Source organism: Microtus oregoni, unplaced genomic scaffold (genome assembly GCF_018167655.1).
Source record: "Microtus oregoni isolate MIOR12 unplaced genomic scaffold, Mior012 000070F_ref0000104, whole genome shotgun sequence".
In the NCBI taxonomy this organism is placed as follows: Eukaryota; Metazoa; Chordata; class Mammalia; order Rodentia; family Cricetidae; genus Microtus; species Microtus oregoni.
Genome location: NW_024543977.1, coordinates 1,858,116 through 1,882,539, shown reverse-complemented (window position 1 = coordinate 1,882,539; position 24,424 = coordinate 1,858,116). Strand labels below are relative to the sequence as shown.

The 24,424-nt window shown below is 43.8% G+C and overlaps 1 protein-coding gene across 19 annotated transcripts in view; it reads right to left on the bottom strand.

Annotated features, from left to right (window-relative positions):
* The window catches only part of Kiaa1217 (KIAA1217 ortholog), an 818,936-nt gene that overhangs the window by 51,630 nt on the left and 742,882 nt on the right, over positions 1 to 24,424 (bottom strand). For 18 of the 19 annotated variants that reach the window (XM_041641628.1, XM_041641627.1, XM_041641635.1 and 15 more), the window contains one exon: positions 7,742 to 8,574. In XM_041641628.1, the coding sequence (XP_041497562.1) occupies positions 7,742 to 8,574 (833 nt within the window). Of the gene's footprint in view, positions 1 to 7,741; positions 8,575 to 13,388; positions 13,644 to 24,424 lie in introns of those variants that run through there. The other variant, XM_041641630.1, reaches the window with a different exon arrangement.

Sequence of the window (24,424 nt, the reverse complement as noted above, 5' to 3'; positions counted from 1 at the left end):
ACTGTAGTTTTGAATCACATCATTCATGAAAAAAATAAAGCCCAGAGTTCCAGTAAGCATGAATGCCATCTACTTGGCCATCAGTCGGAGAGCCAATGAGTCATTGCGGAAGCCGAGATGCGGTGTGAGCATCACAAGAGCCTGAGCTGCTTAGATGAGCCTTGTTTTCAGGCTGGGGGCGGTCATGCTCATTTCTACACTTCAAGAAGGCTGTGTCTGCCCCTAAGCCTTGACTCTGGGAAGGTTCTGGCTCACAAGGAAAAGGAACTATCTGACTGTTAAATTGTTTGGGCAACTCTGATTTCCTTCCATGTGTCAGAATCAAGACTTCTGATTGACAGCACCTCTTGAATATTCAAAAGAAATGCAGTCATGTTTTAATTGGATCTAATTAGTGACAGGTGATGGCTTCTCCTTTGGAGAAATTGGTTTGTTTAAAGTAGCTCAGACTTCATAGCAGTCATTTTGTACAGAGTATCTCTGGTGCAATTATGGGGAGGGCTATCTTCATAAATCAGTTAGATGGTCAAACGTGTTTGTTACATATCTGATGCCTGAGTTTAGTCCACTGTGTGGCTACCACATATTCCTTATCCATGAGGTTATATCCCAGGGAATGTAGTAACAATTCAACATATCGGCTCTTACTCGAGTTCTTAGACTGGCAAAACATCCTATCATGATGTCATTTTATAGGTACTGTAATGGCAGAAACATAGCCAGTTTTGGATAAAGACCAGTTGGCCTTCTTTTTATTTCATTATATGCAGCCCATAAATTCCAGACCATCTGAGGATTATCATGGAGCTCCCAGATGGGCCTGACCCAGCAAAGCGCTCCCGTTTCTGAATTCTTCTCAATTACAGTCTGTATCACTGCTTTGGAATTAATTATGTACAACCATTCCCCTCAATTATGGTAGGGTTGTAATCTAAAAGTTTACTTGTACTTTCATTGTTTAGGACTTGGAATAAGTGGCGGTTGGATTTCCAGCTGGCCCCCAGAAGCTTCTTCATCTAAGCATATTATTAGTCCCATTGCTCCACATTGTTTTCAAGGAAAAACGTGTCCTAACTTCCCAGCTGGACTCTGAAGTACTGGAAAGAGATCTCCCCTGTGAAGCTCAGGACTCAGCGAGGCGCTGGGCTTGGTGTGTCTTCCCGCTCCCTACTTTGCTAGGAGACTCTGTCACTCTCAGGAAGACAGGAAAACATCTCCCAAGCATCCCCAAAGCCAAAATGAACCCCAAATCCCATGGCAGGTGTTTTCCCAGATGGGTGTTGAGTCGTTTTCGGAGTCAGAGTTCTGCTGCCCTACCACAGCGTAGCTTAGATGTGTACATTAAGCTCTGAGCGTTTTATGATTGTCTTCAAAGTTTATGTGTGTGAGAACCACATCCAAGCTCCTCTCTGTGTTCGACAAAGCGTCAGTTCACAGCCAAATACGTAAGAGGACCTCAATAAACACCTATTGATCCACAGTTAGGGCCCTGTGGGAAAGCAGACCAGACAAGCGCCCAGTTTGTCGGGCACCAGCAATCGTCCCAGCGGATGGCAACACAGCCACACCTGCGGAGGGAGGGACCTCTGCCATCAAGCCCACTGCTCGGGTTCAGGGGACTCCTCAAAGGATGCCCTTAGCCTGCCTTGTCTTTCGTCCCCAGACTTGACGACTCCTGAAACAGACTTGCTAGTGGCCCTGCTGCTCTGTACACTCTGAGTCGATCCCATTTGGGGCTCACACTTGGTTTTAATGTCTCACCCCCTCATTCTACCCCATGATGTTTTGTGCTATTATATTAAAAAATATGTCTGCCTGCCCCTTCCTTTGGCACGCCTATCTCGTCAAAAGACCAGGGCTTTTGTTCTTCAAGCCTAGGGTGCCTAAAAAGTCCTAGCCAGGTGCCATGTGGTTTCTCTTTCTTTAGATTCAGGCTACAGTCAGGGCTAGACTTTGTTCCTCAGTGCGACTCTTCCCTACTCTGAGGAACTTACCTGCTCTGGCTGAAAAACTGTTAACATGGAATCTCAGCTCCAGTTCCCCGAGCATGAAGAATCATGTTCCTTTTCAAGGATTCTGTTATGCGTTTGGGGCGATGGCCATTAGTGACTCTGCAATGAGCACCTTTGAATTTGAGTGTTATTTCTAGAAAGATACTTTCGATTATCTGATCCAAGCTACAAATAGAAAATGGTAAAAACACAAACGCCCTCGAGCTTTACAGTTCTTCTGGTCAGGGGTAATGACGCTGTTTCATGGAGTGATTTTATGACCAAGGGCAGGCAGAGCCCCTCGCTCTAACTGTCTGTCCCACATAATCTCCTCACAAGTTTCTTACAGTGGCTCGAACCCATTTTTCCTTTTTGGAATCCCAGCAGAAGGGGTTGTCTGGGCACAGCCATCAAAATATGCAAGGTGATCCTTCTCCTAGGAGCTCAGACACAGGAAGGGTGTTAGGAGAAAACTCATCACCCATGGGATCCGTGGAAGGAGAGCACCACCATGAGATATATTACACCGTTTATGCTGACCTTTCGCAGATATTCACCAAAGTGTTGTCAAAAAGCAAAGAGAAGCTGCCTCCCGGAGAATGAGGCACATGACCGTAAGCCTAAGGCTAAATGACTCAGTGTTGGGCGCTTCATTTCCTTGTCAACAGAGCTGTATACGCTCATGTTCCTTCAAACAAGCTGCCGAGGGACCTCTCCATCAGACATGTGAGAAAAAGGATTCTTCTCTCTGATTTCCAGTGTCCTGCAGCTATTTGGGCTATGACACTGAAGTGCTCTTAGGAACCATACTGGAGTCCTGCAGCCATCAGGAGAAAGCGCAGCTTCCTGCAGCTCTGGCCCCTAGGTTTTGTCAGCTCACTTAGATGTAAAAATCTCACTTGGAGATTCTCAAAGAAAAAGCGCTCTCGTTTATTTACCCTTAATATTATGAAATGGCAACAGAAATTGGCTTGGTATTTTATACCCCATGCTCATGATGTCAGACTTCAAGGGAGCTGCACATGCTTTAAAAATATTATCCAGATCAAATATTTCTAAAATAACGTCATGAGCTCAGTGAGCCGATAGCATGTAATTTTGTGCTTTGGTTATTGTTCCTGGTGTTTGTCTTTAACATTTTTTCCCCTTTGACATAGTACTCAGATGCACTTTTTTTTTTTTTTAAATAAATTCTACCAAGAATGTTCTCTCCTTTTCCCATTTCTATGTAATTGAGCTAATATACCAGCTAGGGCAGTTATACTTTAAATGGCATGCATATATTTAGCAGAATAATTATGCAAATTCTGCCATGTTTATGATTGTGAATGTCCTTTGGGAGCAGTTACTTAGCATCCAGTCCTAAAATGATTTTTGAAGCATTCTTGTTGCAATATTCAGAACTCACTTCTGTCTACTCCTCCGCTGTGGGAAGGTGGGTGACTTGATGCTATTTACCCATGGCTGCTATAGTAGACTATGCACTTCATGAATACAGGATTTCTTCCTTCGTCTTTCTTCCTCTTAGGATGGGGATGGAACCTAAAGCCTTGCACATGCTAAGCGAGGGCTCTACTGAGCTGTATCCTCATTATTTAAGATAGGGTCTCACTATGTAAACGGGGTCGGTCTTGATCTCAAATCCTCTTGTCTTAGACTCTCAGGTATTGGGGTTACAGATGTTTGTCGACATGCCTGGCAAGAGGCACAGCCCCTTTACTAGACGGAACCATTGCATAGCACGGGTGATTTTACAGAATCAACTTAGCACCCTTGTTCCTCAGTTTCTGTATCTGTGAAATGGGATGGAGCAAGTGCATATCTGAGCAGTTGTTCTGACAGTTCTATCCCATGCTATCTGGAAGACTCTTATTTCAGTGCTCACTTACAAAGGCCCTGGACATGAGGACAGGCTGCATTTCAGCTGAGTCATCACTGTCTATGGCTGTTTTGTGTCCAGGCTCAATCAGTGAGGACTGGAAAGCTGCCTTTCATTAGTGGAGACTCCAAACGTAGATGGAGCATGTGCCCGCGGTCTGTGGTGTGTGTGTGTACACGCACCTGAGCATGTGCCTGAGGTCTGTGCTGTGTGTGTGTGTGTGTGTGCGCGCGCGCACACGCACCTTGTGGTGTTTGTATAGTGTGGATGTACATGCCTGCACACTACCTGTGTGTGCTGATCAGTTCTGGGCTTGTCACTGTTGTTTTTCAACTTGACCTGAGCTAGGGTCATCTGGATAGAGAGGACTTCGATTGAGAAAATGTCTCCAGGGCTGGAGAGATAGTTCAGCCATTAAAGGCTAGGCTCACAACCAAAAATGTAAGAGAAAATGTCTCCGTTATAGTGACCTGTATGCAAGCTTGTGGGACATTTTCTTGATTAGTGGCTGATGTGGGAAGACTCAGCCCACTGGGGTCAGTAAGACCCCTGGACAGTTAGCTGTCTGGGTGGCAGAAGGAAGCGCAATGAGCGCGCCAGAAGCAGCATTCCTCCATGGCCTCTGCTGTAGTTTCGCCTGCCTTGAGTTTCTGCTCTGACTTCTCTCAGTGACGGGCTGTGACCTGGGAGTGTAAGATGAAGAACCCTTTCCTTCCCAAGTTGCTTTTGGTCATGGTGTTTGTCACAGAAATAGAAAGCTAATTAGGGCAGGTATGAATGTATGTGTTCAGAGCACATTTGTCTGTGGTGTTTTCTGTGTGTCTGTCTGTATGTGTGTTCAGAGCATGTACATCTGTGGTGTCTGTGTCTGTATGTGTGTTCAGAGCACGTATGTCTGTGGTGTTTTCTGTGTGTCTGTCTGTATGTGTGTTCAGAGCATGTACATCTGTGGTGTCTGTGTCTGTATGTGTGTTCAGAGCACGTATGTCTGTGGTGTTTTCTGTGTGTCTGTATGTGTGTTCAGAGCACGTATGTCTGTGGTGTTTTCTGTGTGTCTGTATGTGTGTTCAGAGCATATACGTCTGTGGTGTTTTCTGTGTGTCTGTGTCTGTATATTTCTATGCGGTATATGTGAACAGGCGCCCCTGTGGGGTTCCTGTGTTTATATCTATCTCTGTTATATATGTATAATTTATATTTATCTCTGTTATATATGTATATATGTCTGTAGTGTGCATAAGAGTGCATGTATGTATTTACACATCTGACAGGTGTTATGTTTGTATGTGAAAAATGTAAGATCTGTGGGAAAATGTGTGTGTGTAGTACTAACCCGTCCACAAACACATAAACACCCCAGCATAATTATCTGTGAAGACCAGTTAATTAACCAATCAGGATTCACCTAGACGGGATATGCAAAGTAAAACTCTTCCTTTGTTATTTCACATTTGGCGAAGGGAGGGATGTGAAAATGTAAAATTACAGCATCACAGTCATCTGTCAGAACACAGTGGTGATGATGACACTATGTTCTAGGTGAGCACTTACTTTTTCTGACTAACTTTTCTAATATTTTCTATTCTAGATATAACATAATTTTATAAAAATGTTTTATAACATGTAAAGAAGAAATCTATAGACTTTTTTTTGAGATTTGAAGAAATGAAGTCACTGAGGCTGGCAAATCTGTCTATGTAAGGGAGTGAAAATCCAACAAAAACACTGGCAAATGGAGTATGAATCTCCTTTAAGATGCTGGTGAGGAACCCACACATGGAACACTCTGCACATCCTTGAAGGCTGTGCTTTTGATTGTTGTTTGTTTGGTTGGATTTTTAATACAAGGTTTCCTAGGCTGACTTTGACACTGAGACAATGTTTTTTAATACAAGGTTTCCTAGGCTGACTTTGACACTGCAACAATGTTTTCCTCTTTGTCGTGCCTCCATGTCTTGAGTGCTGGGATTACAGAGTGCCCTAATTTACCTATTACTGAATCTCTTGACAAATGGGACTAAGATGCTCTGTGGGCTGGATACCTGTGGCATCTGCATCAATGACACCACACTAGGCGCTGGGAATGGAGATGTGGTGGTTTAGAGAATGCCCCTATCTATTTGAACATGGGTCTGCAGCTGGCAGCACTGTCTGAGGATGTTAAGGATCCTGTAAGAAGTGGAACGGGGTGTGGGTGGTGGAGGGGTGGAATTTGAGAGTTTATAAACTCGCCCCACTTCTGGTTATCACACTGCTTCCTGTGTGGGGTTAAGATGTGATCTCTCAGTCTCCTGCACAAGCCTCCTGCTACCACATCTACCCAACATTAGGGACATCTGGTACTCGATAGCCATTAGCCAAAATAAGCTTTTTCTTTCATAAGTTGCTTTGCTTTCCATCATGGTATTTTATCACAGCAACAGAAAAATAGCTAATACAGAGGTTGTCCCCAGAACCTAGCATGGGAACAATGTCATGTGATGCTCGTCCTCTGCTCCCCTCAAGGTACCCATGGAGTAGTGGTAGCATGGTGGAAAGGAAAAGGTAAGAGAGGGTGAATTCTGGTTCTCAGTCTTAGACCCTGGAAGTGGGGCTTTTTAAAAAATATAAATTACTTCACTAAATCCCTGTGCTTCTAATTCTCATCCTCCCCATGACCCACCATTTCCCAGCTGCACCTCACAGACCATTTCAGGGGACACCTGTCACCATGTCTGCTGAGAGCTCAGCACTCACTCCAAGCTTTGCCTTTTTTCTTAGCTCGACATTCTCAAGTCAGTTAGCTAGTTGCTACTTTACCAATGGTGAGAGTTGGACTTTGTTCTTGCATTAATGATCCCATAATGTTCATGCTCATTCCTCTTCCACTCCCCTGAAATTTTTGTGCTGTGAGATTCCTTATGCCTGAACAAATAGGGACAGCCTCACATGGTAAAGTTCTGCTAGAGGCAGCAGGACTGGGACTGATTTGAGTGTGAAAACAGTAAGTTAGGAAGACAGTTCACATTCCTTTCACAAGCCTGGACTTTTTATAAGGTTATATAACAGTGTGCAACGGAACCATTTTTAGTCAGAAGCAGTAGTTCTGAGCAGGTCCTGAGCAACTTTGTATCTGATTCTTGTATTTTATCCTTTCCGAACCTACATGAAACAGGTAAGTTGCCCATTTTACTTCAATTTATTTGCCAAATTTATGATTATAATTATTTTTATTCAGTTCAGTTCATTCATACTAGCGAACTTTCTTCTATGAAATTTTGTTTTCAGTTGTTATTTTGCAGATTTTGGAGGATTTTCAAGATACATTCAAGATATAAATATGCATATGTGTATATATGTAAACTATGAACACTCAGTGTTTAATTCACTAGAAAACTACCCATTCTAGCTCCACTCCCAGATGAGTATTAAATCCAAACATTTCATGTTCATGCAGACTTGTTCTTTCCATTTTCCAAAGCAAGATGAGAAAACGACATTACATTCTATAGATGTAACACAAATGTCTGTGACCAACAGTTAAGCTTCTCTTCATTTTCTATGACAGACAATTATTATTATGATCCCTCCATCTATCATCTGCATGGTTTCTGTTAGTCACCATTTTTTTCCCAGTTGTTCCAGATTACCTTTGTTTAATGGCAATGCTGTGAGGACCACAGTCGAGGGACAAGAAGCTGAGTGGTGCCTGTGATCGGTCTCCTTTCTCATGGTCACGGGTGGACCTCATTGACCTGACCCCTCTCATTTGGAAACCCTGCAGAGAAGGGTCACCTCCTTTGATTCTCAGAATTTTGTTCCCTGCTTGTATCTAGAAAATAGTTTTAGCAACACACAGGCACAGACCACCCTCGGCCACCCCATGCCTTACCTGGTTTCTCTGTCTTTGGGGATTGTAGCAGTGCTGTAAGCAAAAACTTGCTTCTCAACTAGAGGAGGCCCCAGGTCTACAAGGCCGGATAATCCTGGAGCGTTTCGTGGCTTTTCGATATACACCAGGGTGCCGGGCTCCTTTTTGAAGGACTGACGACTAGGTGAGGCCCGGTCGGGCTGCAGGGTGTGAGGGGGCCCGTGTGCGTTAAGATGCGGATGCATGTCTATCATTCTCAGGTCACCCACCCGGTGCGGAGAGGCCGGGGGCGTTTTGGAGCCCAAGGTAGGCAAATGGCTGTCAGGGTATTTCCTTGACTTCTGTCTGTATAATGACTGCTCCATATGCATTTCTGCTTGCAAGGAAGGGTTACAGTAAGCACTTGCTGACCGGATCGCAGTGCGGTGATACGCGATGACATGATCTGGAACATCCAAAGGGTGGCCACCGTGGGACGAGGCTATGCTCATGCGTCCCTCGTGGTAGACATAAGGGTCGGCATAGAAGCCCTCATTTCTGAACATAACCAGGTTTTTGTTGCTCATATCCTCGTCGGGCTTCACATCTCTTCTTTCCAAAATGGCGCTGGGGCTTGGGGAGATGGATCTAGAGACTGGCAGGCTGGAGAGTCTGTCCCTGGGGATGGTGGCGTTGCCAGGAATAGCCATGGGACGGCTGCCCCCGTAAGGAATTCTTGATGGCGAGGGAGGCAAAGAATGGGGCACTGGAGTGGATGGTGGGGAGTTTGGAATTGCATGGGGTGGGTGAGCTGTGGATCCTGGTCTGGGGGCTACAAGGCCATCTCCTCTTGCATAAACAATTTCTCTCTGCATCTGGAAATAAAACAAGGAATCAGAAAACATACGTAGATAACCATGGTGTGGGAGGAGCCCCAATGTGACAAGGTGAATTCCTTAATAGGGAAACCTGGCCATGTTTCTTTCCTTCTTACCAGACACTCACACCAGATGGATGGAACCTGAGCATTTGTCTTCTTACTGGCAACAAAGTCATGGGTCCTGAGGTGGCAGACACTCTCCAGGTTGACTCATTGCAATCACAAAGGATAAGCTGTCTACTTTGGAGGTGAGCGAGAGCCAAAAGCCAAGGACTGCAATGGCACAAGACAAGGAAATGGATTCTCCCTCAGCCCACCAACCAGTCTGGTACTGCCTACAGGTTGATAAACGCTCATGAAACTTATTTTAGAGATCCAACCCAACCTCTATACAAGAATAAATTCATTTCATTTAAAGCCTAAAATATTTTGTTTTGTAATGTTGAGGTTCAAACCCAAAGCCTCATAGCTTAGGCAAAGGCGCCCCACCCCACAACTCCAAGTCTCTAATAATTTGTGGTAGCAACCTCAAAAAACATCTACCCAGTGACAACAACACAGTGCCATGGTCTGAATATTGAGGCCATAGCTTCTTACAGCCACATAATAAATGTAAAGCTAATGTATACATAGGTCTAAAAATGTATTTTCCAAGACCTGTGTTGCGCACGTTTTCCTACAGTTAGCGCTGGAAAATAACTAATAAGTACTTCTTCAGGCTAATGATAGGTAAGACCATGGCTAGAAAGACAAAACGCATCCCTGGGAGAAGTGTGGAAGGAGGTTGAAGTCACTCATCAGTTCTTGACTTGGGGCCTATGTGAAGGCAGCATAACAGGCAAGGGGAAGTAAGGAGGTAACAGTAAGGTGATAGAAGAGAAAGAACCCGAAGCATGGTGGAGGCACCATGGAAAGTCTTAATGACACAGCCTGTGGGGCCACATGGTGGTGATGGGTGATGTCACATCACTCAAGTGGCAATGGGACTGGGGTAGCAGGTTACTATAAGCTGGAGCTTAGGGCCAGGTAGCTTAGATATACAGGCTGTGGCATTGCATGGTCCAGGAGAGATAAAGATGCCTATGGCTCTTTGACAAAAGCATCTTCAAAGAGAAGCAGTGACAAGAGAATAAAGCTAATGATGAAATGGGGGGGGGGATAAATTTGCAACCACATTATTGTGTTATCAAGGACAGAATCCAAACAACAAATAAATCCAGGACATGATTATCTGGTACACTGGTGCTCTGGTCAAGGCCCAGGAGGAAAATACCCACTGGGATTTTCCATTGTCCCCTGAGGGAGAGGAAACGGAAACCATAGTCCCTTATCCTGACTTCCGAGAGATGACAGAAGGGTGCCAATGGTTGGAGGGTAGCTGTGATAGGGTCATGGGAAAGAGCAGGTGGCTCAGACAGAGAAGAACCAGAATGTGCACCCAGAGGACTCATGGTGGGTGAGAGTAGTTTGAATAAAAAGCAGAGTCCATGCCTTGAATAAAAGAAACGGATGCATTACCTCATAAATTTGTCTACTGAACAACTTTTACCAAGACACTCCTAAGAGTCAGGCATCGGGGTATAACTCCAAACACTTTCTAGTTCCCACCACTGAGAAGGAACCAGCTTTCCCTCCATGAGAATCCAGAGCAAGAGTCATTCACTCTTCCACAGCTTCTTATCTTGTGCCTGGCATCCAACGATGCAGAATCCTTAATAGGATCAGGGATCCTATTATAATATTATAATGGATTTTACATAAAATGTGAACAATTAAAACTAAACTGAAACATAGTTACAAAGAGTTAACAACCAAATGGAACCGGTGGAGGGTGTTTCCTGAACTGGCCTTGATTCCCTATGGACTTGAGTGATGCTGGAGACCGAGAGGGAGCAGGCGCCTAACTTACAGTCGTAGTTTATCTCACTACCCTCTTTCCTCTCCAACACACACGGAGTTCATGCCTTCCCAGGGTAGTCGCTTCCCCTTCTCCATTGCTGACTGTGCTATCTTGAAACTCCCTTTTGTGTCCTTACTTTTATGTTCCATACTTAGTCCTGGATTCCAGGTATCCTAATATTCCTGTGCATATGACCATTCTCTACTCACCAGGCACATGTATGACTCAGGTGTGCAGTTCAGTAGACCGGAAGGGACCCACCCAAAGTCGTTGTGGGGTAATATACCTGATTAGTTCTCCAGAATGGTTGGAACAACCATGGAATGGAAGGTTTGAAAACCATCACAAACCCTTACAAATTCCTTTCCCACTGTCTTGTACAATTCAGGGCTCAATAAAAACAAAGGTAGGCTCAGTGCATGGCTTTAGAGATCATAAAACCTGGAAGGGTCTGGTTCAGCTGGCAGTGAGCATCTGACGAAATGCCGCCAACAGTCATAACACACAGTACAATAGCCACTCCCCCCAAAAAGTCAAGATAAACTCATCACACGGCATTGATTCAAGCAGCTCATTGTGTGAAGAGCATCACACATTCCCAAGACAAATTAACACATAGAAAGTTCTGTTGCCATTATTGTTGAGAATTACAAAGGTAAACAAGATGAAAAATGTCTAGAAGCCACTTGGGATCAGCAACTGCTTTAACCATCTCTGCTTTCCTTTCTTTCTTATCTCTAGATAGCATTTAGTCTTTGGGGATTCCAGCCTAGCTGGGCACAGTAGAAATATCTGTCTTTCTGTTTAGAGAGTAAAAAGAGAGAATAAGATTCTAAACAGTAGAGAAATGCTAAGAAAAATAAGTAATATTAATGAAAAAATGTAAAATTAACTTTAATTAATAAAAATATAGACATATCTTTTAAAACAGCAGAGGTGTTTGAATAGGAATTTAAAAATATTTCATGATATGAAAAGACATAGTTAAGAGTTATGAGTATCTTTTATAATGAAATACCAAAAGATTCATTAGAAAAAAATTCTTTAGTTTCAAGTAACAAAAATAGATAAATCCTGAAAGAATAAATGAATTAAGAATAGTTCTGACACACTCTACTGTGCATTCATGTGAGGAATGTGGGTGTCAGTTAAAACACCGAATAGCCTACCTCTGTCTTGGTCCGGGACCAATCAGCCCAGAACCTTCATGAATGAGGATAAATCCTGGTTATAGCCATGAGCATCTTATTCTTGCTGACCATGTGGGTATCATCCCTGACCTTCCCATTTCAAAATAATCTTACCATGGTCCAATGGGATCACAGAATGAACCACTGAGTTAGCCACTGGGCATTCAATGTTAACAGAACAGCTAATCTGAGGTGAATGTCTCCATCAACATTAGTGGCATAGCCAAAGCCTCTGGCAAAATGTTCATGTCGCTTTGCCAGACTGAACTTTAGAAAGCACCCTGATCATTTATTTCAACCCCTGCTCTAAATAGAGCCCCAGAAGAGGATGACATGATAATCCCATTAAACTTTGGGAAAATATGGCTTTCAGATGCAAGAAAAGAAACTCTTAACATGAGATGACTTCAGTCCATACAGTCAACGCCTGCGTCCAGCTGACAGCACCTCACCCAGGACCTGGTAGAAGGACTGGGAGATGAGGAAGGAACTTCATGCTGATTTTGAAAACCTAGATTTTATTGACTTCACAAGATATTTGTCTGACTGGCTGTGGGGCAGGTAAGTTTTATAGTTTGTCATTTACAGCAACCTTTGGTGCTCAAGCTCGTGTCCTTATGACTGTAATGTCCTTGTTTCAGGTGTCTACCCCTTTACTTTGCTATGGTTTTTAAAGTACCTTGCTGACAAAAACCCGACATTAACTATGAATGAGCTTCTCTTATACTAACACCCATGGTCGGGTCTAGGAGACGATTAGCTGACTTGGCACAGTGAGATAAGCAAGGCACATGTATGCAGGACTGCAGCTGTCTCCCACCCATCTCTGGCTCTGCTGCACCTCACTCCTCTTGGCAAGTTAAGAGTAGTTGTGCCCATCATTGATGCTTTCTCTACAGGGAATTTCATGTTGAAGTCTGTATATAAACTGCAGAGTTTTGTTTTACAGAAATAAAAAGAGGGCCTACATACATCTTTCTACTTCCTTCCCAGAATTCAAGTCAAGTATTTGGCTGCATAGGCTCCAGGAGAAAAATGTTCAAGCATTCAGCAATGTATGAACCAGGCTATTCTTTCTCTGTCCTTTGCACGGTATGGTATTGCCTTTCTTTTCCTCTCCTCACTGCTACCCAAACCCCTACTGTGTGGTTTTTGGAGTCTTTCTGACACGGGTAAACAAGGAGGTGTTTTACACGGTCTCATCACCAAGGTGGCCCTGAGTAGCATGCCGCTATTTCCACTCACAACACCCAGTTCACTAACCCACCCACTCTTCCATCAACCAGGGAACACTAGGGGCCAGTTCAAATTATGTTTGAGTTAGGCAGCTGTACATATAGCTGCCTTTCATTTCCCCCAAGCGTTCTAAGACAAGGCAAGAATCACTCAGTTGGGAGTTTGTCGAAAGTAAGACAAGAAGGAACATTTTTAAATGGTTTCTGGAAAAGAAAATCTAGCACGTGCAAACAACGTCTCACTTACCATCTTCTGCGGCAATGTTCCCAGAATCATGTCTCTTTCCGAAGCATTTACAGCACATACAGATACGCTTTGTGGGGAGGGCATAATATGCTCTGCTTACTCTGTTTCAAGCCCCACCCTTCCAAGTCTAGAATCTGTACGTGGCCTCCTCCATCAGACCACATAATAAAGTGTCGGGGGAAAACAGAGAGGCACCCTTAGAAATGTTTTCACCCTCAAAGAACAAAAGCCACTTACTGTTTGTCTGACGGAACCACCTGTGTAACTGATGCCGTGAAAAGGCCCATTGGCTCTGTGCCGGGTTACGGTGCTCCTTTGTTTGAGATCCTCATCCGAGTCCTCAGGCCCTCGCTTGGGTGATCCAGACAACTTCTCTTCAGTGTCCAAATCACCACAAGGGCGCTCAAATACTAAAATGCTCCCCAACGAAGACCGGTTTGTTTTGCCCGGTTTTCAGAGCGAAGCTGCCACAGGCATGGATAAAAAGTAGCTCGCCCCACGATAAGCCAATTTCTCCTCCCCTTGGAAATTAGTCACTGAATAACCTCAGCTCGCATCCAACCACAGGCTACTGCGTGGGTGACTCAATCCTTCAACAATTGCTTACAGGGAAACCCATAGCAAGGAAGGCTCAACGCTGAGAGCCCGGGGTAAACGGGTTAACAAGAGAAGCTATATTACCCAACAGAATCTACAGAAAGCAAAGATGATCCTTAAAGCCGACCAAGAGCCAGCAACCAAGAAGCAAAACCAACAGAGAAGCGGGTGTGCTAATTATCCCTCAGGACCAATTCTCACTGCAGCTTCCTGTTATGGGTGCTGGAAAAAAAATCTGGCTCAGCACCAAGACTTCCTTCTCCTGCTAGACTTTTGAAGTCTGGTTACTGGCAAGTAAAGGCAACCTATTTCTTCCCTAGGTTTGTGGTACCTGAGGGAAGACAAGAGGGAGGGAAAGAGGCTGTCTACTAATTAACCAGCCGGTTTAACCAGGCTGAGCTCTCAGTCCTCTGCAATGGCTATGGGGCTAGAAAACCCAGTTGAGACGAGGGGAAAGGGAGGGCAAGCCACAGCTGCAGAAAGAGGCGCTCTGAGAAAGGCAAGCAGCTCCTGGCAGCCCCACCCTAGGCAACAAGGAAGAGAGAGCCAGGGGTTCTCCAGAGGCGTCCTCTGGGGAAGGCGCTGTACAGCCTGCTCTTCCAGGGAGACGGGGACAAGAAGGGGCTCGCGTTGTCTACCAGAAGTAGCTCGCTAGAGGACAGGTGTCAGCACTTGGCTAACAAAAGGTCAGTGAGGTAGAAGCCAAGGCGTCCCTTGGCTCCCAGAAGCACTCTGTTTAGCCACTCCCCTGTTCTCTGAGCCCTCAGGGACAGTACAACACCCAGCTGGGAAGCCTGCAACACGGAACCTCAGACCTTGGGCTGGCTTTAAGCCACACCTCACTACCACACTCGTGGCTGCTGGAGCATTTTTAAAAACATTTTTAGGCTATCAGAGGTTGTTTTTGTGACCAAAAGAATTTTGTGACGTCGCTGAAGTTCAAATGCAGTCAGCACTGCGAACTCACCAAAGGAACCGTTTCCTACCACCAAATCGCTCGCGGTTATTAAGGGAGGGGACGTTGGTGCCCACGACACCACCACCCTCCTAAGATGGCCCATTAGAAACAATATTTTGATGAAGTGGTTGTAACAGATGCCACCTAAGAGGTTGGAAAAGTGGAGAAGGGATCTGAAAACCTTTATTTTGATTTTTTAATCTAATCAGCAAGGATTTGTTATTTCTCACCGGGCTACGGGAAGCACCAGCTCTCGGCTCCCAGGCATCTGGCATACATTTGGTGGGTTTTGTTGGGTCACAGAAGGGCTTTCCAGGAAGGGGAACATAGAGGCTGACCTTCATTGTCTGTGGAAGCCACATCCAGGCCTACTACACCCCCAATGTCTTTGTTTAATGGCATAGGGTGCAACATGGCTCTTTGAATGATTTCCCTGGTATCTTCCTGTGCAGGACCACTTGTTTTAAAGGGTTATACTTGGAATGATGGGGCCATGCCCTTCCCACCCCAAACCAGAAGCGACAGACCCTCAGTGCTCTTTGGCTGAGTGAATCATGCCATAATCAACATATTCTTTCATGACAGCCACCTTAAAGAGTGGTGGCTTCTGTTGACCCTGCTACCATGTGAGTCCGTGGTACCATGGGAGGCAGTCTGGCCTACCTCTCCCATCTCTTCCTTCCCGCTGCTTCAGAACCATATCCTTTCACTTTCGAAGTGCTCCAGGGCACTCTGCACAGTGCCCTGGCTTCATCCTTACATGGGTAGTAATTCACTGTCAGGGGTTTGAAAGGCAGCCCGATCCTGTGGTGAATACGGATGAACTAAATGCTCTACAGTAAGCAGGGATCTGGATCCCAGAGAAGAGAAATGCTTTGCTGTCCAAGGCTTGGAAAGAAGTGGCTAATGAAGCATCCATTTCTGAAAAAATGTCCCAGTGTTGAACATAGACCCACGGAGCAGCTCACACTCTACAGAAGACCCCTTAGCCCTTTCCCACTAGTCCAAGAGCTGCCAGTTCCTGGTATCTCAAACTCTAGCTTGGCCACCAGGTTGCTCTCAGTCTTGCGTACCTTTCCGTAAGCAGCCTTTGTGAGACTGCCACTCATTTCCCATCTTCTCTTGTTGGACTAAGGCTGCAAGTGAAGTGGAAGCAGTTCATCTCTTTCAGGTTAGCACTGAGAAAGGCCTTGCCTGTAGATAGGCAGGGTTAGCTCAGTAGGACACAATGCTTATTCTCTGGGAAGACGAATAGCATCGTAAAATTTGTTCCTAATTCTTCTTTCTCATTCATTATCAACTTTAGAAATACATACGTAAAAAGAAACTCCAATGTGCCTATAGACATACACATGGCATCATAAAAGGAAATAATTATCATGCTGGAAATATTTCAAACTCATCTTGTTTATAAAGTTAAAATTGTAAGGATGGTCATTTGTGAGGTCTTATTAATCAATTAATATTTCATTTGCTCATAAATGGACCATCTCCCAGACATGAGACAGATTGTTGCCAAAATTATTGGATTCTCAGTAAAGAGACGATCCAGTCAGCAGTTAGCTTATGGCTATATTTAACGTGAGTGTTATTCCCAGAAATTGTTTGACATGGAGAATCTAGTTGGGCCCTACACCACTTGATCTGGTGGACCAGCCCTGTGCCCAACAGTGACTAAAGATGCTTGGACTGGGGCAGAATAAAGAAAAATATTAAGTACATTATCTAACTTCCAAGTCACAACCAGTGATAGGGCAGAGCTGCAGGGTAGATAAAAGAAAAACTCCCCTCTCCCATGGATACTTGTCTTCCACAGGGCTGGCTACTCCCTCTGTCATGGGCCAAGGACAACTCCTTCTGTTGTGTGATCACAGTTAGTAAAATCATATCTTCTTAAAAAGATTTCCAACAAACGGAACAAATAGCTCCTTGTCTGCTCTTCGCATCCACCCATGCTTCAGCAGGGACAAAGGTCTTTTGTGCTCGGATCCCTTTCAGGACTTCTAGATTTGCTGTTGGCATATTATCTAGGTGCTCAACTCAGTGGCTTACACGGTTCCCTTTGAGTAACAGCTATTGAAATGCCTACTTAATTATTAACATGTACCTTAAATGTGTAATATATCGCATTATCAACTTACAATGTTTCTTTCTGTGAAAGGAATTTTAAATGTACCCTCGAGCAAATACATATGATAATCGCTTCATAGTTTTGTACCACACAAAGTGCTTTCAGTTATGATTTTATTTTATGGACCACAGAAGTCAGTGAGGTACATAGGGCAGGTACTACTGTCCTGAATGGCTAGTGCATGAGATGTAGGAAGTTAAGAACCTCGCTCAGCATCATGCATCATGCAGCAAGTACATACATGTAGTAGCCTTAGTCATATTCATCTGTAGGAGATAAGTTCCAACACATAACTAGATGCCTGAAACTGCAGATAGCACAGAATATTATATATATATATATACATTTCCTTCTATGCATATCCCAAAGAGATCAATAGCAATAATGCATTTGGGATAATTATAACAATAAAATTTTAAAAATTGTAATAAAAGCTACTTAGAACTTATAAACTGGTTATTCTTGAATATCTATTGATTAGTTTTAGATAAATCAAGATTGATCTTGGGGAGCTGAAATCATGGGATGGGAAATTAAATACAAATATTATATATGATATATATATACACACACACACAGAGATATCAATTATTTATGCACTAAAATGTCTGATGTATTTGATTAAAATCTCTCTCTGAGCATTATGATAGTGGTGTCATAATCTACTCCAGTTATGCTCCTGGGGCCCATAGCTCTCAAAGTTAACTCCTGCATATCTCTCAGGAACGCATTAACCAGTGACCCAGGCACAGGTCCCTTCTCTTGACCCTGTGTCCAGCCTTTCTTTCCATACAGAAACTGACTGTGCAATGACTGAAGAAACTTAGATACCATAGCAAATAGCTTTAGGATGATTGCAACAATGTGAGAATTAAGACGTCTGCTTATTTTGGCTTGATGACATAGCAAGTCTAAACTTACCAAATGAGTTCATAACGATTTATATAGAATTGTAACCACGACAACTGTAGATTAGTGACACAGAGTTCCAGGGCTCAGTAGAGAAAAACGATGGTGGATACCTGAATGAATGACAGAACTTGGAAAGCAAATGGTCACTTAGCATCCTCACCTCTTACCCTTGGGAGAGGCATGAAGGTTCTGTTACTGCTTAGCAGAACAAGCACAACACAGTGTGAGCTGCACTGCAGAGCCTATTGTAAACAGTCTGCTGCGGCTGGTGAGAGGTGCTCTGCTGAGCCATCATTTTTATCCACAGATAATGTGTCAAGAGAAGAAAAGACTATAACACAAACAAGTCCCAGGGGATAACTCTGGAGGACATAATTTACAAACCCAAACTCTCGGCCAATAAATGTCAAACAACAGTGGAGTTTCAGAGCAAAAGAGCCTTGTGGCAATCTACCTTTGATTCAAAAGGGTCTTCTGCTCTGCCCTTAAAAGTAGCTTCCAGTGTCAGTCACTTCCATGGGCATCCAAGGAAGGAGGATGCTTACGGGTAAGGCTGCCAATAGATGCTGTGGTACAGGGAAAAAGTGGCACCTGCTCAGTCCTTTCAAAGACACCCCAACTTTGTATTTGTAACGAAGACACCCTTGAAACCCAATCTGTGTTCCTGGGCTTTAGCTGGAGCCTGAGACAAAGAATACAAAAACACCTGCGAGTATTTGGAACAGATTATTATTCCTGAATGACCTCCAAGGGTGTCTCTCAAAAATCAGTGCAGACAGACTGGCAAGATGTCTCAGTAGGTAGAAACACGTGGCCCATAAGCCTGATAACCTGAGTTCAGTTCCCAGAACTCACGGTAGAAGGAGAATGATGGAGGTGAGTCTTGTATCTTATCTGTTGCTTTAATTGGTTAAGTAATAAAGGAGAGAACCAACTCTCAGAAGTTATCCTCCCATTGCCAGCCATGGGCCATGACATGTGAATGTATATGCAGGTGGACCCCACTCACATGCACAATACACCACCACCACCAACAACAACAATAATAATAACTTTTAAAAATAAAAATATCCATGTAGAATGATGGATATTCCAACACCAGTCTGGAATGAATCACTGAAACTGCCTTCAAGTTCAAGAATTAACATGAGCGTCTTAACCTTTAACTTCCTGTAATACCCACTCCAACAATCTGATGCTGCGAATTCATAGAGTGCTAACTGAGTAGCTACTGTCTGTGCTAAATCTGGGGCTACAACTGATGAGGAAGAAGGGATCTGGTGAGACACAGTCCTTACCGGGCATTGTGGCATCAGTCTTTGATCCCGGTACTCAGGAGCAGAGTCAGGCACATCTCTGAGTTCAAGGAGAGCCTGGCCTGCATACTGAGTGAGCTCCAGGATAGACAGAGACAGAGTCATATAGTGAGGCCCTGCCTCAAAATAAATAAACAAACAAATAAATAAATAACCACACAATCCCCGACCTTTGAGGAAGGCACAGTTTGGAAGAGAAAGTTAAGCATGCACATATATATTCAAAATAGATCCAGAAAGAACCATTGAAATGAGTGCACTAGACAACACTCCCAGGACCGGAAGGACGAGAGCCTTCTGATATTAAGCTGTTGGGTGGCAATAAAAATCACGATTGCCTATGATTTCTCCAGCAGTGAATACTTAAATCTGTTCAACTAAATTTGCCAGGAAAAGTTGGATATAGGAAAGGAAAGCAATGGTTTTAGAGATTTCCTATTTAGCAATTGCTTTCTAGACTTAGCCACTGGCTCCCTAAATATTCCTATCATGTAACTCTCACCTCCATTTTCCAGATGGACAAACTGACCCAGAACTTCAAGAGTCTCATCCAAGACAAAATCCAGGCCCAGAATCTACAAGATGCCGGAGCAATCTTACAGTTGGTATCTAGAGACCAGTGTTTGGGTCTGACCTTGGGAGAGTCTGAGGTTGAGTTACAGTTCAGATTCTAGAGACCAGTGTTTGGGTCTGACCTTGGGAGAGTCTGAGGTTGAGTTACAATTCAGATTCTAGAGACCAGTGTTTGGGTCTGACCTTGGGAGGGTCTCAGGTTGAGGATTATTTTGATACAAAATCAAGTGCAGAGATATCTGAACAAAGGCATCTCTTCTGCTTGTTTCAGAAGAGGAGGGTCAAACAAACCAAACATATCCACATTCTCCAAAACTGCAGGAGAAAGTCTTCGAGACAGTGACTCCGGGATCCCCGTGAACTCCACAAAAGCGCCCCATTCCGAAGGAATACCTTTGTGTTTGCAGTTCAAATATCAAGTGGGACAGCCGGTGAGCGTGGCTTGGAAATCTGAGCCGGTCAGCAGAGCCACTGCCTTGCCTTATTTGGATAAATAACAGCCTCAAAGACAACCAGTTTGGAAGTCATACATGCCCTGTGGCTAAGCTTGGCAGCATCTCTGCCCATGCCTTGCCCTGCCCTGCTCCAGCAGCGCATGGAAGAACTGAAGCAACCATCACCATCCCTTCGCCACCAGGCTGATCCTGATACAAAATGTCTTTGCCTCAGACACCAGACCTGCTTCTCCAAGTTCCAAGAACATACACCCAGAATCATGGGCATCCCCACTCTCAGGTGAAGCCCTGAATCCGAAAACCAAGTAGTCCTAAGAAACCAAATGATTAGTTAGCAGCTCAGAGACTTCCTGGAGAGACATCATGTCCCCTGTGACAAATTGCAAAATGCGTACATCATGGAAGGAGGGCAATACAATCTAGTTGTTCTTGCTAGTGCTGTCCCCTGAAAAGAGAATCCTTGTCCCACATGGCACAGGAAGATAGGTTCTATGGATCATTTTCAAAGACCCGAAACTGCACCGAGAGTTTTGCATTCACTTTAAAGATAAGCTCCAGCTTGAACAACTTACTTTCTTTCTCCCACTGCTCAATGCAACATTCAGCCTTTCCTCCTTTTTAGTATGTGTGTGTGTTCACTTAAATTTCTTCCCTTTTCTGAAAAACACCATGGGGTAAAATTTCTCCCAGGAAGCATAGAAAGACAGAGGTCAACAAATAGATGGCCTGTCCTCTGGTCTATCGACATATATAATTAGCCCCTACCCCTTCCAAAGTTTGAAAGAATTTAATCAGCCTCATCAAGTGTTGCCCCTCCCCATCACGGTGCTAAAGGAAGGAAGAGCAGTATGGGAGAACCACACTGAGTTATGGCTAAACAGGCTTGATTTCTCCTAGGAATCTCGTCTCCATCATGGGCCCCAGCCGTGAGTTTCACTGAGCTTCTAACTGTGTAGCTGTATTGTTCCAGAAATGCCTCCTGTGCTTGCCCTTCTCAGGCCATGAATAGTAAATGACTTAAATCATTGCTACATTAGCTGAGATGTAGAAATGCATGAAAAACTTGCGTTATTTTTAATATCACCAACAAATATTCATGGGCTCCTCACTGAGTTGTGAGGCAAAACAAAGTGTATAAAACGGATAATATTCACATGAATATATTCACAGGAGGATGAAGAAAATAATACCTTCTGTTGGTAAGACGGAAGAACTCATGAATGAATGGCAATTCGGAATGTAGGTAATGTATACCTTGTTGTAATATATCTCAAAGACTGTATCCTTGAGGAGAAAAGTCCGAGTTTAAGGCATGGACTTACATTTAAGAAGATATATGAAAATATTCTTGCTGATGCCAGTAAGATGACTTATGAGGTAAATAAAGGTGCCGACAGACAGGCCTGATAACGGGAGTTCAATCCTGGGGATCCATGAGGTAGAAAGAAAAGAAGCAACTGTTGTAGAACATTATTCTAAGGTGTGTTACGTTTGTTTATGCTGTGGAACATTTGTTTAATGATGCAAAGATGTGTTACATTCTTTAATGTTACATTTGTTTAACTCTGTAAAGCTGTGTTACTTTACCTGACTAAAACACTGATTAGTCTAATAAAGAGCTGACCAGCCAATAGCAAGGCAGGAAAAAGGGCGGGGCTGCCAGGCAGAGAGAAATAACTAGGAGAAACTGGGAGGAGATCAAGGAACAAGAAAAAGAGGGGACATCCGCCAAGCTACACAGCCAGTCATGGAGTAAGATGGAAACAAACATCTGGGTACCTTAAGACAGTACTCGGGGAAAAAAATTATATTTTACTCTTGCCCAAAATTGGACATTCCTTTTGAGACAGGTTTTTCTGGGTATCCCTGACTGTCCTGGAACTAGCTCTGTAGACGAGGCTGGCCTCAAACTCACAGAGTTCTGCCTGCCTCTGCCTCCTGTACTGGGATTAAAGGCGTGTGCTACCGCCACCTGGCAAGTGCATATCATTCAACAAAAATTGTGACTCAAAGTTCCACCTTTGACTTATTTTTATGCCCTAATCTCAAGGTGAAACAGAATAGAAATTTACTAGCATTTTCCTAAGTTTCTTCAGATATTGCTATAAATAATAAAAATACAGAAACATTTTAGAACAACATATTTCAGTCTTAAAATGGCTACATTAACATAATTACAGCCTTGGATGCCAATACGGCCACATTTCTCATTTTTATGAGAATACAGAGGTTCTCTTAGATCACAAGCTAATAGGCCCCTTGGTCTAAATATACACAGAGAAATCTGCCACAGATTTCTGGAGTGATGAGGTCTGACCCTGTAGATATCGGGCTGGGTACATTAGTCTGCAGCAGGGAGGGTCCTTTCTCCTTCTTCTTCTGCCTTTAAACAGCTGCTATCAAATATATTTTTAGATTCACTTTTAAAGGAAAGCAAAAACGCTATCTACTTTTGGAGATGCATCTAGAATGTTCCTTCACTCACAACCACATGGTGCCAACCATCTCCAGAAAGTTGTAATCAACATCTGTCCTTGGAGGTCAGCACAAAACACAGTCCTACACGTTCATCTTAAATGAAGTATCTGACTCTGATCATGTAGTGGACAGCCTCCTGAGGAACACACAGCAGCGTTCAGGTTCACGGAGAAAATTTCCACTGTGCGTGTGCTTTGGCTTTCTGCTGTGTACAGCTGTGTTCGGCAGTTCTTGCTACTCCTTTAAGGGTGAATGAGAAGTGATGGGTTCAAAGGGGTGAAATGGCAAGGTGAACCATGACCTTTGATGTTCCAGGAAAAGGAAAGAAAGAAAGAAAGAAAGAAAGAAAGGAAGAAAGGGATGAAATCAGTGCATGTGTGGACCTGGACTAGCGAATGAGCCAAGCATAGCGTTCATGCTTCAGGAATGTGGCGTGGCTTGGTGCTGCCATACAATGGCTTAAGTGAAGTCCCGGATGTTCACACCTCTGATTAGGAAAGGCCTCGAGGAAATATATCCGCACAAAATGACTTCATGAATACCGCCTCTTTTGTGGGGAATAGAAAGATGCTGGAGTCCTGAGAACTCTTCAAGTGGAATTAGGTGGGATTTTAACAACAAAATGATGCTTTCTTTTCAGTTATACACAATCCGTAATAATTACACCTTCCATGACCCCCAGCTTAGACTTCATCCTAAAGTTTCAATCCATGGGATTAACTCTTCATTCACAAGACAGGATTGCCATTTAGGCTCTAACCCTATTCTAGCTAAACTATATCACTCATTTAATAATTTTCTTTAAGTCAGTTTTAAACTGACTTTTATCTGCTTAACTGGGAGCAAAACAACAATACTCATTAGTTCCTAGGCCCCTGATCTCACAAATCTTTTTAAAAACCATTAAAGGCGAAATTATACAATGACTAAAATTTAGGCCTGTATAGTAGCACACACCTGTAATGCTAGCCACTGAGGTCGGCATGGGATACATAGTGAGACCCCCACAAATAACAGAAATGAAAGGATGCAAAACCCCTTTTCCATGCGTCACCTAAAAACCAGTGGTGCAAGCGGAGTTTGAAAACTACTTTGCAAGTAATTTGGCCACAGAACATTAAACCTGCACACAAAACGATGGCAGGCAAGACCTGCTGCAACAGAGAATTGGACAACTAAGGATGCTGCTGCACACTGTGCAACTTTGTGGAAGCCAATAGTTTTTGATTTATTCAATGTATTGCATAATTTGAAGCAGCTGCTATTTCTCAATTGACTTGATGACCTATTCCCTTTCCATAAAAATACAGGATAGTCTAAATTTGGTTAGTTCAACATCTATTTTTGGTGCCGGCCCATGCATTTCCAATTAATGAACCCTAGCTCTGACAGGCTCTCTGGTTCGTTTTTAGTAAGATAATCAAGAAGAGAGATGTGGGCTGCTTTCTGGAGAGTAAATGAAGCAAGCTGTACCAGCTACAGCCATGGATGCTGGGAGGTGGATAGTCTTCCCAGACCTGCCAAGAAAACCTCTGGGAAGCTGGGCATGGAGGCTTAGTGTCCTCATGAATACCTGGAAAGAATAAGCAAGTTGGAGGACAACCTTGGCTTCATAGTAACTTCAAGGCCAGCTTACATTACACAGTGAGTCTGTGTCTCTTCTGTGTCTCTCTGCCTCTCTGTCTCTGTCTCTCTGTCTCTCTCTGTCTCTGTCTCTCTCTGTTTCTCTCTCTCTCTCTCTCTCTCTCACACACACACACACACACACACACACACACACACAACACCCCAGATGAGACACAGAGGAACGAGAGCAGTAGCAAAGGTCCACACAGCATGGCAAGGGGTGAGAA